Source organism: Electrophorus electricus, chromosome 14 (genome assembly GCF_013358815.1).
Source record: "Electrophorus electricus isolate fEleEle1 chromosome 14, fEleEle1.pri, whole genome shotgun sequence".
Classification (NCBI taxonomy): Eukaryota; Metazoa; Chordata; class Actinopteri; order Gymnotiformes; family Gymnotidae; genus Electrophorus; species Electrophorus electricus.
Genome location: NC_049548.1, coordinates 14,153,875 through 14,167,500, shown reverse-complemented (window position 1 = coordinate 14,167,500; position 13,626 = coordinate 14,153,875). Strand labels below are relative to the sequence as shown.

The window sequence follows — 13,626 nt, the reverse complement described above, 5'->3', positions numbered from 1 at the left end:
CTGGAGAACCATTTCCCATTTCAGAACCCTGCCAAGCCCCGCCCACATGCCCTTTTTTGTCTGTCACCACTGATCTTTGTACTGTCACGGCATGGAAGTCCTTCCCACATGTGAACCACAATGGGACATTTAGCACAAGCTATGAAAAAAGAACTCGAGAGGATGGGTCATTATCTGGTCTGATTAATGACTGAAAGTCTCTTTAATGGGGTTTAAATGGACATCTGGGATTTTGTTTGGGCTCTGTATTGCAGATCTGAAATAAGAAGAATGAGATTCAAATGTAGAAAGTCATATTTCATTTGAGGGATTTGGCATCTATATTAGGTGAACCATACGAGAATTACAGCCTTTTTATACATAATCCCTAGTATATTAATTAAAAACTTTTATATTGCAACAATACATTATCATATCACCAGGCCATCTAGCCTTAATGAATCATGGCACCTCTGGACTTTTCTCTCTCTGTTCCCTGTATGTGACCTTTGCCCTATGCCCGCCATGCCCCCTGGTGTAATAGGAGTTCGAGAATGCGGAGGGTGATGAATATCAGGTGAACATGTCCACGCTGGCATCCCCAGCCTCTGGCAGCAGCACTGATGTATACGTCCTGCCACTCACGGAAGTATCGCTGCCTGTCGCCAAGCAACCACTCACAGAAGTATCGCTGCCTGTTGCCAAGCAACCAGCCCGATCAGGTGAGTTGCCCACACACCTGCAGCTCTTGATGGTGCACTCTTTGTGACAGGGAAGGAGCCAGCTTCAGGGAGGGGCTTTAGGGAGGGGCTTTAGGGAGGGTTTTTAGGGGGAGTTTTAGGGAGGGGCTTTATGGAGGGGCTTTATGGAGGGGCTTTAGGCAGGGATTTTAGGGAGGGGCTTTAGGGAGGGGTTTTAGGGAGGGGCTTTAGGGAGGGGTTTTAAGGAGGGTTTTAGGCAGTGGTTTTAGGGAGGGTTTTTAGGGAGAGTTTTTAGGGGGAGTTTTAGGGAGGGGCTTTAGGGAGGGGTTTTAGGGAGGGGCTTTAGGGAGGGGTTTTAGGGGGAGTTTTAGGAAGGGGCTTTAGGGAGGGGTTTTAGGGAGGGGCTTTAGGGAGGGGTTTTAGGGAGGGGCTTTAAGGAGGGTTTTTAGGGAGGGTTTTTAGGGGGAGTTTTAGGGAGGGGTTTTAGGGAGGGGCTTTAGAGAGGGGCTTTAGGGCGAGTTTTAGGGAGGGGCTTTAGGGGGAGTTTTATGGAGGGGCTTTAGGGAGGGGCTTTTGTTAAACCTGTGAATGTACACTGGTGAGTGAACAATACGGTTAATCTCATAAGTCCCTAAACCTCTCCAGTCACAAATGACATTTCTTAAATGAAGAGGCTTAGGGACTTGGGTATAAGCAATTTCTTAAAGACAAAAACACCTCAATGTAACTTCTGTTTTGTACAATTCTGCATAAGCAGTTTACTTCTTGAAATTACAACAGTTGAAACTAAGGATGGAGAGTGAAAATAAGTCCCCACAAAACAGAAATTAAGTAACTTTGCTAGACACCATATGTTCAATTGTGACACGCTAATTGTGTTAGTGTACAACTTTGCACATGTATATCCAACAAGGAAAATAAGGAAATGTAAACTGGCCATGCCAAAACCTGAGAAACAATTTATTGTTCCTTTTCTCAGGGCTAGCATGATATCTATATTTTCTTGAAAATGAAAAGCCACCAGTTATTGGGGTTAGGCAGTACAGCTTGTCAGCTTGTCCAAGTATAGAGTAGATACTTTCCCCCAAGACCTGATGGGGTATTACTAAATATTAGCTCTTTAAATTGGAATCACATACTCAGGGCTGACTGCAACAGAGGGTGAGGTCATTGTCCCCTATGCAGCCCCTAAACTATAAGAACTACATTAAGAGTTCCAACAGGGGTTAACAGTCTGCCTCTGCAGCCCAGCCTCTATGTTCCATTTCCTGGGGAAGTGGTTCTCTCACAGCCCCTGAGCCTCTGGAGCTTAGAGCAGCCCATAACAGCAGAAAGCCAGAGAGCAGAACAGACGCCAGGGACAAGAGAGGGAGAAGGAGAGTGGGAGGTTTGCCTCTTGAATGAGATTTTTGTTTATGCCTCCAACTCTGCACCTCCTATTTTCTTCTCAGTTCATTGCTCTAGCTCTCTCGCTTCCTCCCCCACTCTCTCTCTCTCTCTCTCTCTCTCTCTCTCTCTCTCTCTCTCTCTCTCTCTCTCTCTTTCTTTCCAATAAAACATCTGCCTATTGCATAATGCCTCCTCGACCAGCCCACATAAATGCTTCTTGGAATGTCGGGCATAAAAAGGAGCATTTGTGGAATCAGTTCCATAAAAAATATCTATCTCTCTCCGTCTCACTCAGTCACTCCACAATGGAGTGCTTTATATTAGTGGTTCAGCCTGATAACCCTGTGACATCATGTACAGTTGGAGGGCAGGCTGTGGGTGTTTGGAACACTAATGCAGCTATAGGACAGCTAAAGTTCAAGTGTGCAGGAACGATGTCTGACGCTTTGGTGTGTCATTTCTATTCTTCGCAAACAGGATTCTCCACAGGCATTAAATGTTCAGTTTTGTTTCAAATCCCAGTGGCCCTCAGAAGGATTCACAGATATTTTGTAGACTCATTTTGAAAGGGCTGCAGTTTTTGCTGCTGCAACATCTTTGGAGTGTAAAGACAACAACAGCGACATGCTTGCGAGCATACCCCCGCCCCCTGAGTAACCCCAACCCTGTTTCTAAGGACCTCAGAGATATTCCTGTACATGCTATCTAGCTCTCTAGAATGTGGCAGTGGTAGCTCAGTGGTCAAGGTACTTGACTTGTAATTAGAAGGTTACTGGTTCAAACCCCACCACTGCCAAGTTGCCACCGTTAGGCCTCTGAGCGAGACCCTTAATCCTCAAGTTGTACCTGCTTTGGATAAAAGTGTCAGCTAAATGATCACAGTATTGTGAGGAGTGGTGACATTTCTGAGATGGGGTGTGACGTGAGATCCTAAAAACATTTCCCTACTGCAGTGGATCATGCAAGGTCTATTTCATTAACTCATGACTGACAGCTAGTGAGTTTTGGCATACTATGAACTCTTGACTGGTGAACTGGGTATCATTTTATAGCTGGTAGGGAACATGTTAGTGTGGTGTGTTAGTATGTATGTGTGGGTGTGTCTTTCACACCCTGGTGTCTGAAATATTATTCATCATGGTGAGCAACTACACACCCTAGCACAGCTGTGTCCTTCAGGGAACAGCTCACACTTCACAGACACACACAATGGCCACAAACTTAAACTCATGCATATAAAATAACTGAAAAATGTTGTGTCCAAACAAACCACACATAAAATACAATAACTTTCTCTCACTTTTTGCAAATGTACACACACACACACACACACACACACACACACACACACACACACACACACACACACACACAAACACACACACACCACATTTAGACAAAGGCATGATTAACATGCAGCTAGACATGCTTCTAATACAGTGCAATTAGTTTCACTCTCCTAAATCCTCAATTTAAATTGTGTAACTCTGAGAAGAGTGTGTGTGAGAGAGAGACTGCAGATAACATTTGGTTAGACTGGTCTTTTGTCATCCATACAAAGATTTCCAGCACCCATTTGGCCAGGTTTCCTGTTCGACCGAGCAACACACACACACACACACACACACACACACACACACACACACACACACACACACACACACACACACATTCACTCAAGCAAAATTTATGCATGTGTTCATTTATGTTTGTACAAACGTGTGGAATGTGGGTGTGTATGGGTGCACACACAAAACTGCACACAACATAACATGTCAGGCTATGACATCATAGACAAGATTTAACGCTTTACGAACTATGACATCATAGACAAAACTATAAGAGAATGTGTTATTCATAAAGATAGCACACTATTATGTAATCCTTTTGAATTTTTGATCAGCCTGGTTGTGTTACACAACATTCTGTATGTGTTTACAGTTTGTGTATACTCTGTATAGAAAGAACAGCTGGGAGTAACATGATTTAAATTGTCCAGTGTAATGAGAAGTTGAATTAACCCCTTGGCTGCAGTTTTGCATGGATAGCTACCAATCAGTTTTTACCAAAAACACCACCACCACCATCAGAAAGTAGCCCAGATTGTAGTCTGCTGGGTCACAGTCAGATCACTGCTGGGCTCTCAGATGGTGCACTTATTCTTAAGAGCATTGTAAAGGTGTGCATAGTGAACCAATTTGCTGTCATTTGTAGCTTTGCATCAGGAAAAACCAGTAGAAGGTGGTCTTTGTGCCAGTTAAGCTACTTGCATATCTATTTGCATATCCTTTCATCTCTCGTCATACATGTGATGTATCCATGTCTGAGACACCTCGCATCCAGGGGTCGATAAGGCAACAGAGCCCCACCCAGGCCTGGTCTGGGTCTCTGGCTGAATCTATCTCAGCCTATTAAAGTCTAAAACAATAGTCTGAGTGTCTCTATTGGTCTCAGGGGTACCAAGCAGTGGCAGTCAGGACAAAGAGCCTGATTCTACCCAGAGAGGGCCCTGCAGGAGGAGGCAGGAGGAACGACTGCTCCCTGGAACACTGGGACATGACATGGGCGTAAAATATGGACGTCACATAAAGACAGGATAGAGAGTGTGATAATACGTCACACGCTTTCACAAAGAAAGCGTCTGTCTACACACACGCACAGAGAAAGAGAGCGAGTGAGAAAGCGACAGTTATGCTACTTTTTATTAGATGGTACTGGATGACTGAGCAGGATAAAGATATGGCTTGAGTGGACAACAGTAATCCTTCAGCAGCAATTCTACAGTCCCATTCTTTGCACATAGAAAACAGTAGTTTAGCACGAAGGTGAATGGCCGTGACTGTGGCGATTTACCAGTGACCCGAAGGTATTTTTTCTTCTACAAACTCTTTGGAAAACTCGTTCCTGGTCACCCAGAGTGGCAGCATTTTGGTGCCATGGCACTCAATCAGCACTCCTTAACATGTGGAATTTCTGACCTCTGCTTTGGAATGTACTGCATTAGTGCTGCAGAGTTTGGCTTTAAGTTCTCTCAGGTGCAGAGAATTTGCCCACTGGCCGTTTTGAGATTTCTGGAGGATGATACTGATCTGAGGAAATTTTTACACCTCTTAACCTGCAGCTGGGCCGGTGTATATCGCTAAAGACGGAACCTGTGCTAACATTCTGAAGTAATGGTCATTTTCAGCCTTCAACTCATATATATATTTAAATTTTGTATGCTTTAAATAATATTCTTCCTGATACCTCAGCTCATAATGAGACCTCAGAGTGTGATGCTCAGAGAAACTGATAATAGATAATAGTAATAGTTTCTCAAACATAAAGCATCTTCTCTATAATGAAAATTGATTTTATTTGTGTTTATGACTTTTACCGGACCTGCAGTCCAGCTCCTGAAGTCAACGGAGACGTGTCGCCACAGTTTGATGTGCATTAAGGAAATCGGGCATGGGTGGTTTGGCAAGGTAAGTCTTGTTTACTGCTTACTGCTTTAGCCTGTCTGAAGCTGCACTGTGCGTAGCACAGATCAAACCTTTAACGCCAGTCCACCCGCTGACTGAGCACCGCTTAGTCCCGCGGACATGAGGGTACCCTCTGTACCCTCCATCACCTTGTACAGCCTGTGAGAGGCCTGTACGCATCTGGCTACCTTTGATGGTTAAGTTCTTCTGCCATTACTGACCTGGGAACTCTAGCCAAGAATGACAGATTTCCAGTGTGTTTCCAGTGCATGATATTGGAATAATAGCGTTCTCTGTACAGTGTACCGTATGGTTTCATTCTCATGCACTCTTTCTCTGTCTCTGTTTCTTTGTCTTTCTGTACACACCATACATTTACACTCCCTCAATTTGTTCCATTGACTGGGTATGTCCATGTGCGCGTGTGTTTGTCTCGTTTGCATGAATGGTCATGTCCTGCTCTGTCTTGGGTGTGTGTATTTTTTCTTTTGATTATATTTCTCTACCTGCTTTATGGATGGAATTTGAAAATGCATGATTTATTTAAAAAATGTATCTCTTTTTATTTGTCGTTAATGTGCCATGCTACCTGTCATGTGGCTATATCCATTCAAATGTGTGCGTGTTTTTTTATTTACATCTTTAATTCTCTCCCCTGTTCATATATGGACATCCGTACATCTGTTTCTCGTGTGTGGGCACATATATGTATGTATATGTGTGTGTGTGTGTGTGTGTGTGTGTGTGTGTGTGTGTGTGTGTGTGTGTGTGTGTGTGTGTGTGTGTGTATATATGTGTGTGTGTGTGTGTGCGTGTGTGTGTGTGTGTGTGTGTGTGTGAGTGTGTGTGTGCGTGTGTGTGTGTGTGTGTGTGTGTGTGTGTGTGTGTGTGAGTGTATGTGTGTGTGTGTGCGTGTGCGTGTGTGTGTGTGTGTGTGTGTGTGCGTGTGTGCGTGTGTGTGTGTGTGTGTGTGTGTGTGTGTGTGTGTGTGTGTGTACCATGTCTCCAGGTGTTGTTGGGGGAGTTAAACTCTGGCCTGAGCAGTACTCAAGTGGTGGTGAAAGAACTGAAGGCAGGCACTAGTGTTCACGACCAGATGCGTTTCCTGGAGGAGGCGAGACCTTATCGGTAAACAAAAACAAACTTCATTTAATATACTGTTTTACTTTCTTGCTTAATATTCTTTGTTTACCTGGCATGGCATGGCAAGGCAAGTTAATTTGTGTAGCACCTTTCATACAAAGTGGCAATTCAAAGTGCTTTACACAGACTTAAGAAAACAATAAAGCTTATTACACCCTGAGATCTATCACCTCACTAAGGGTTTTGTCAAAATAAAAAACGAAAAAAAAGGTTTCATTATTATTTATTTAAATATAATTACAGCTTATTAAAATAATTAAATAATGAAATATAAAAAAGGAATTAAGAGAAAATAGGAGCACAATAAATGATTAAAATGAAATTAATTTAAATAAATAAGTGGGGGAAAAAACCCTTTATAAAGAAAATGAAGACTAAAACTTGTCTCATATGCTGCCTTTCTCCTACTCTGAGTCTCTGTTTCATTGTGCTTTATATATAAACACGCATGTAATGTAGTACCAGTACTAAGGCATTATATAAGTGTAAATAACCTGTGTATCTGCAGGTCCCTGCAGCATTCTGCTCTAGTGCAGTGTCTGGCCCAGTGCACTGAGGTCTCTCCTTATCTTCTCATCATGGAGCTCTGTCCTCTGGTTAGTCATTGTCCTGCAGCCTTCCTAGCAAGGAGCACAGGGGAAGGAAATGTAGTTGTACTGAAACTGAACACCAGGCTTATCAATGCGAGGCAACAATACTTGGATGCCTTTGTTATTCTAAATCATTTTAGCCTTTCTTCTGAGTACCTCTCTCTTGTGTTGGGTACCTCACCCCTGTGCCCAGGTTGTTAGAAGCTTTATAAAAGCAAGGAATGATTTCTATTGTAAAAAAAGGTCAACACACACACAAATGAAAAACATCTTAATGAAAGCAAATGTTGCCAAGTGGCCTGAAAGAATAGATTGAAATCACAATGTTTTTGCTGTACACACACAAGCGTCTGATTCTCTGCTCTCCATGGTAACAGGGCGATGTAAAAGGTTACCTGCGCAGCTGCAGGGTGGCGGACTCTGTGACCCCCGACCCTTTACTTCTTCAGCGAATGGCGTGCCAGATAGCCTCAGGCCTTCTGCATCTCCACAAACACAACTACACCCACAGGTGGGTTGCCCATCTCCATCAGTGCAGCAGACAGAAACATTTCCACCCGCCCAAATGGGTTGCAAAGGACTCAGTAGCTGAAGACACTTCCACCAGCTCAGTTGTGTTACAGAGGACACAGAAGCAAATCCTGTGTCACACTGCACTGTTAAACATTTTATCAACTCAAGCTTATGTTTCCTGAATACACAGCAGTGTTCAGTTAGAAGATAAGATGATATGTTTTATCTGAGAAAACTAAGAGCCACATTTTAGCTGAAAAAATGTGCATTGTAATATAAATCATCGCCAGAATAATCCAGCTGTTCCCCGGAGCCATGTGGGCCATAGTGAAGTGGGAGATTAAGAAGAGAGTGTGGTTGGAGCAGCCCTTGTTGGTTCTGGTGCCATGGTAACTTGGTAACTTCCTGTAACAATATCCTGATGCTGCCCGAGTGTGCCTCTGCTACTCCAGCATCAGTGATTTTGTTGCCGGGGGTTACTGCTCTTCTCCATGACGATAGGAATAAAGAGCATTATTACTAATCATTTATTTTATAATTTCTATTTATCTAACTAGTACAAGTTCATGATAATTTTGATGATTTTGTGTCTGGCATTCTGATTTTCACCAGTGATCTGGCTTTGAGGAATTGCCTTCTAACATCAGATTTGACTGTCAAGATTGGAGACTATGGGCTATCACAGAGCAAGTATAAGGCATGGATATAGACAATATGTTTACTTATACTTAAATTTGTTTGGAAACCATTTATAAATGTTATAGCACTAAAATCAGTGTATTTGTGGAATAAAGTTCTCAAACGCATTGCTGATGTTGATCATCAAACTTCAGCCATTCATGATTCTTTCTTGACTAATGAACAATAAACAAAGTGCCTCCTGTTGTCCTCAGGATGACTACTTTGTGACTTCGGACCAATCCTGGGTGCCGTTACGATGGATTGCACCTGAGATGGTGAATGAAGTGCATGGAAACTTACTGGTGGTGGACCAGACCAAACAAAGCAACATTTGGTGAATAAACAGTATATTCACAAAAGAAGATCTTGTAGAGCAATTTCAGTTCTGCAGTTTTTGTCTGCAAAATATTTACCATTTGGATGATGGAAAATTAGGTTAGAGAATTCAGACTGCCAATAAAAACCAAACAAGTGTAAAGTCTCAGTATAGTAGTGGCATGAAAAATACACACATAGATTCATCCATCCATCTTCAAAATCATCTAATCCAGTTCAGCGTCACAGGGGCTGGATTATATTCTGGCAGCACAGGGCACAAGGCAGGAACCAGCTCTGGATAGGACACCAAACCATCACATGGACAATCCACTCATTCACCAATCCACTCACACACACCAAACAAATTTAGAGACACCATTGATCCTAACACACAAACTCCTTCACCTTACTGGAGCAGTTCAGTGAGAGGAAAGTGGAATAACCAAAGCAAACAGACGCGAGCACAGGGAGAATGTTCAAACCCCACACAGGCAGCAGGGAGGTAGGCGAGGAGAGAATCAAACCCTCGCAATTTAGCAAATACCAGCAGGAGTACATCAAATTAAGTTGGCTGTTAGCAATTTAAATGAAGAGGAAATTGAATCATGAATTAACTTGAGTTGATCCCTCATGTGTTATTATGCATTGTGTGTATGTGTGTGTTTTTTTGTGTCTCAGGTCTCTTGGGGTAACTATCTGGGAGTTGTTTGAGTTGGGAAACCAGCCTTACCGTCACTATTCTGACCGGCAGGTCCTCAGCTACGCTGTGAAGGACCAGCAGCTAAAACTGCCAAAACCACTGCTTCAGTTTCCTCTAGCTGACCGCTGGTGAGTGGCCCCCTCACTGGAATTATAGATGCCTCTATTCTTTGCTTTTGCCCTCTTTGTTCTTCCTAATTCTAAATCCTTGCTTTGCCTGTGCACTCACTCATCTTTGGTAGAGCAGTGGTGAGACATGCATTTTTTAGTATTAGAAGCCAAAATGAATTCAATCCTATTGCTGGAAGATGAAATGGAAATACATTTTTTTTTTTTCAGATGGCACCATTTCTCATAACAGTGGTATTAAAATGCAAATCACTTCCATTACAGCATTGTGAATCGATCATCAGGGAAACTAAAAAATTGGAGGGTTTTTTTTGTGAGGTGCTGTGATTCTTGATTTTAATGGCTTTGTGTGTGTGTGCGTATACGTGTGTGTGTGTGTGTGTGTGTGTGTGTACATGCATGCACTCCTTATCAGGTATGAAGTAATGCAGTTCTGCTGGCTTCAGCCAGACCAGAGGCCCAGTGCTGAGGAGGTCCACCTCTTGCTCAGTTACCTGTGTGCCAAAGGTGCCAGTGAAGCAGAAGAAGACTTCGAGAGGCGCTGGAACTCCATGAGACCCAACATGAATCACAGCAGTCTGCATGGGGCTGGTCCCCTGGCCCTTAACATGCCTCAGACCTCCACAACCTCCTCCTCCTTCCCCTTACTGGAGCAGTTCTCTACAGGGGATGGCTACCAATCAGGAGATGACATTCTCACAGTTACTGAGACCAGCCATGGCCTGAACTTTGAGTACAAATGGGAGCAAGCAAGAGTGAAGCAGCCGTATCACTCTTCCACAGGAACATTAGGTCAGGGAAATCCACACTGCCAGGAGATCTATTACCCCCCTGGAGGTATGGTAGGTGGATGTGGAATCAGTGGAATGACCCTAGGAGTCTCTCCTCAATACTATGAAGCTAAACACTTACATACCCCAGGTGTTGTACCAGTCCTCAATGCTCACAGTACATCAATGAGTAGTGAGTACTACATTCGTATTGAAGAGCCGGTAGATTGCAGTGTTGATTTGGAATACCCAATGTGTGCTTACAGCCCTGACTTTGGAGGCAGCAGTGGCAGCTTCCTCACTGCTAGTGGAGACTCTGGTGAATGTATAAACTGTCCCTCTGAGGGAAAGCCGATTGATTCTTACTGGTCAGCTGACATGCACAAAAACAGTGCCTACGATTCAGACAGTAGTCCTGCCTTGTCCCTTACCATGGAACCACTACTGGGTCAGGTATCTGATGCCAGCCCTCTCAGGCCTTGGGAGTCAGGTCATTATGTATCATATAAAGACAGAGATGGTGGCTATTATTATGAACCCTCTCCACCAATGGGAATGGAGCGCTACCTGTTTGGAGACCCATCAGAACCTCAAAGGGAAAGCTGGGGTTCCCGGAGTCTGAGGCAGGCACTCGGTGAGTTGGAGGACCCCTTGGGGATCTCACCCTCTCTTGGCAGCCCCCCACGAGGCTTTAGAGACCCTTACATAGAGAGCAGTCAAGGATCAGTAATAGGGAAAAATGTAACTGGAGGATATTATGACATGATGGGTTCCTTAAGAAAGACCATGCCAGGGAACCATTCAATCTGTATTGACATGGAGTCAGGTGGAGCTTTGTTTGTGGGGCAAGATGACAGTGATTCAGAAGAGGAAGACCTGTTAGTGGACAGGCAGGCAATGGACTGGGCCAGCAACCACTCAACAAAAAACACTCTGAGCTTGTCCCGGAGACAGGCTTTAACCAGGCAAGATGCTTACACAGACTTTCACTACACAATGCCAATGACCGATGTTGAAGATGCATGGCCAAAGGAACACAGCCTCCCGTACCGCTCTGCCAAACAACTTAACTACCTGGAAGCTGCAGCCAAAAGCAACACTTGTCCAGTGCATGGCAGACATGCACCAGTATCTTCAGTAGACTGCAACTCCCATAGTCACTTGTGTCATGAACCCAGAGAGGCAGAGGTGTACCCTGTTCCATGCTGTCAGGCTTTAAGCAATTCCCACTTTGTGGATCCACTCACAGGGTCGTTGGTGAGAAACAGTTTTATGAATGATAATGTCTCGGAAAAAAATACAGGCTTACCCAACAGGGACCAGCAGGTAAACCAACCTGCTTTATCCACCGGACATGTCACTGCCAAGACCGAGACAACAAAAAACAATGTAAAACAGAAAGAACATCCAGAGTGTGTTGATTTTGCAGTAAAAGAGGAAATACCCAGACAAGAAAGCAGCATACAAGATGATACAGGACAACTAGACCCCCAAACAGAGGCTGTAACCATGACTCAACAGTTAGAGAAACCCCTCACTGAGCACACCTCCACTGAGCCTGAATCAGAGATAAGCAGAGCAGTGGATAGTGGAGTGGACAATGGACAGTCCAGTATCAGCCTGGTGGAGATTGATGACTGCAGTGATGAGGACATTACTGATGTCACCTCAGGAATTTTTGGCGACTTCCCAGGAGATTATAATGAAACAGTCGACTACACCAACCCTACATTCAAGTCCCTGCAAAAGCAGGTAGGCACACCTGATTCCATGGAATCCATTGATCTACCATCTACAGTAAGCTCCAGTGAAACTTTCAGCCCAGCCTCTATCCATCCATCAAGTTCATCCAGAGCCATGGACAGCGGTTATGACACAGAGAACAACGAGTCTCCTGAATTTGTCCCCAAAGAACCCCACGAACCACAAGATGCAAAAGCCTTCATCAAGCCTTTGGAGGCATCCATTTCTGACCCACTGCCACTCACAGAAGCAAGAGATCAAGATGGGGCAATGGTTGATCCACCACAAGAGGACAGGGAGGTGGCAGTTGCTTTGACAACAACTCAAAACAATGATGAGGGGCTGACTGCACTAAGTGAAAAAACTCCATACAGAGATTCAGCCTACTTTTCTGACTGTGATACAGCGAAAGAGAAAGAAAGTGAAGAACACAATGAAAAAGATACAGATAATCTTGAGAAACAGAGGGAGAAATCCATAGAAATTATAGATAAAGAGGAACTATTGACTATACAGATAGTAGAACAAGACAATGAAATGCCACATGTAGGGGCGACTAATGAAAATGGTGAATGCATCCACAACAATACTGAGGAACAGGCTGAGAATCTGCTCCTAGAGGAAGACGAAATAGTCTGCGTTAGTACCCCTGAAGTCAATGTCATTCCGCCTTCTTCTGCTGAAATGGCCGAATGCCCAGTAAACAAGGATGAGGATGAGCTCGATTCAGGTCGGAATCAGGAAGAGTTGCCATCTGAAAGTCAGTCCTCAGATCTAACTGCATTGCCATTTTCTGATGCCACAAAAGAAACCAGTGAACCTGAGGAGACAGAGAGCATCCTTTCTCTTGAACCATTAACCACTGTAAGTGCAGACATTGATGTTGAGACCATTCTTGATGCCTTCAACAATCCAGATGAACCCCAGACAGAAGAGGAGGTAACTGAAAAAGAAACATCTATGACGTGCTTGAAAGAACCAACATCTCAGGATGGCACTGATGTGATGCCAACAGCAAACACAGCAAGGGTTTCTATAGACACTTTAGCAGACAAGTCTGAAACTCCTGACGGTAATACCAAGGGCTCCACTCGCCCGTTTTCTCCTCCCCCTCTACCACCACCTGAGGGACGAGCGTCTCCAGCAGATGGGCAAGAGGCAGATGAGGAAGACGGGGACTCAGAGGACAGCGATGAATCAGATGAGGAGCTCCGTACCTACCGCATCCAGGAGCAGAGCGAGGAGAGTGATGACGAGGTGCTAGCAGTGCCCATTGTAGTGAGCGACTGCAGCCAAGCACACAAGCTCAGGAGCCTGCTAAAGATTCCCAGCCTGCTCCCTGACTCACTCTGCGATGACCTGGAGTCCAAGAAGAAGGTCGTGTCCTTCTTTGATGATGTCACCGTGTACTTGTTTGACCAAGTAAGCAGCATATATACACTAACCTTTTTATAATGCATTTACTGTGACAGTGCCAACAGACTTAAATAAAAGCATTTTTAAATTC

At 44.1% G+C, this 13,626-nt stretch overlaps 1 protein-coding gene across 3 annotated transcripts in view; it reads left to right on the top strand.

The window, feature by feature from the left end:
• Positions 1-13,626, top strand: part of aatkb (apoptosis-associated tyrosine kinase b) — a 39,938-nt gene that overhangs the window by 23,139 nt on the left and 3,173 nt on the right. For 2 of the 3 annotated variants that reach the window (XM_027013062.2, XM_027013063.2), the window contains 9 exons: positions 524-701; positions 5,457-5,536; positions 6,543-6,661; positions 7,185-7,272; positions 7,644-7,777; positions 8,392-8,476; positions 8,673-8,794; positions 9,457-9,606; positions 10,022-13,541. In XM_027013062.2, the coding sequence (XP_026868863.2) occupies positions 524-701; positions 5,457-5,536; positions 6,543-6,661; positions 7,185-7,272; positions 7,644-7,777; positions 8,392-8,476; positions 8,673-8,794; positions 9,457-9,606; positions 10,022-13,541 (4,476 nt within the window). Of the gene's footprint in view, positions 1-523; positions 702-4,790; positions 5,240-5,456; positions 5,537-6,542; positions 6,662-7,184; positions 7,273-7,643; positions 7,778-8,391; positions 8,477-8,672; positions 8,795-9,456; positions 9,607-10,021; positions 13,542-13,626 lie in introns of those variants that run through there. The other variant, XM_027013064.2, reaches the window with a different exon arrangement.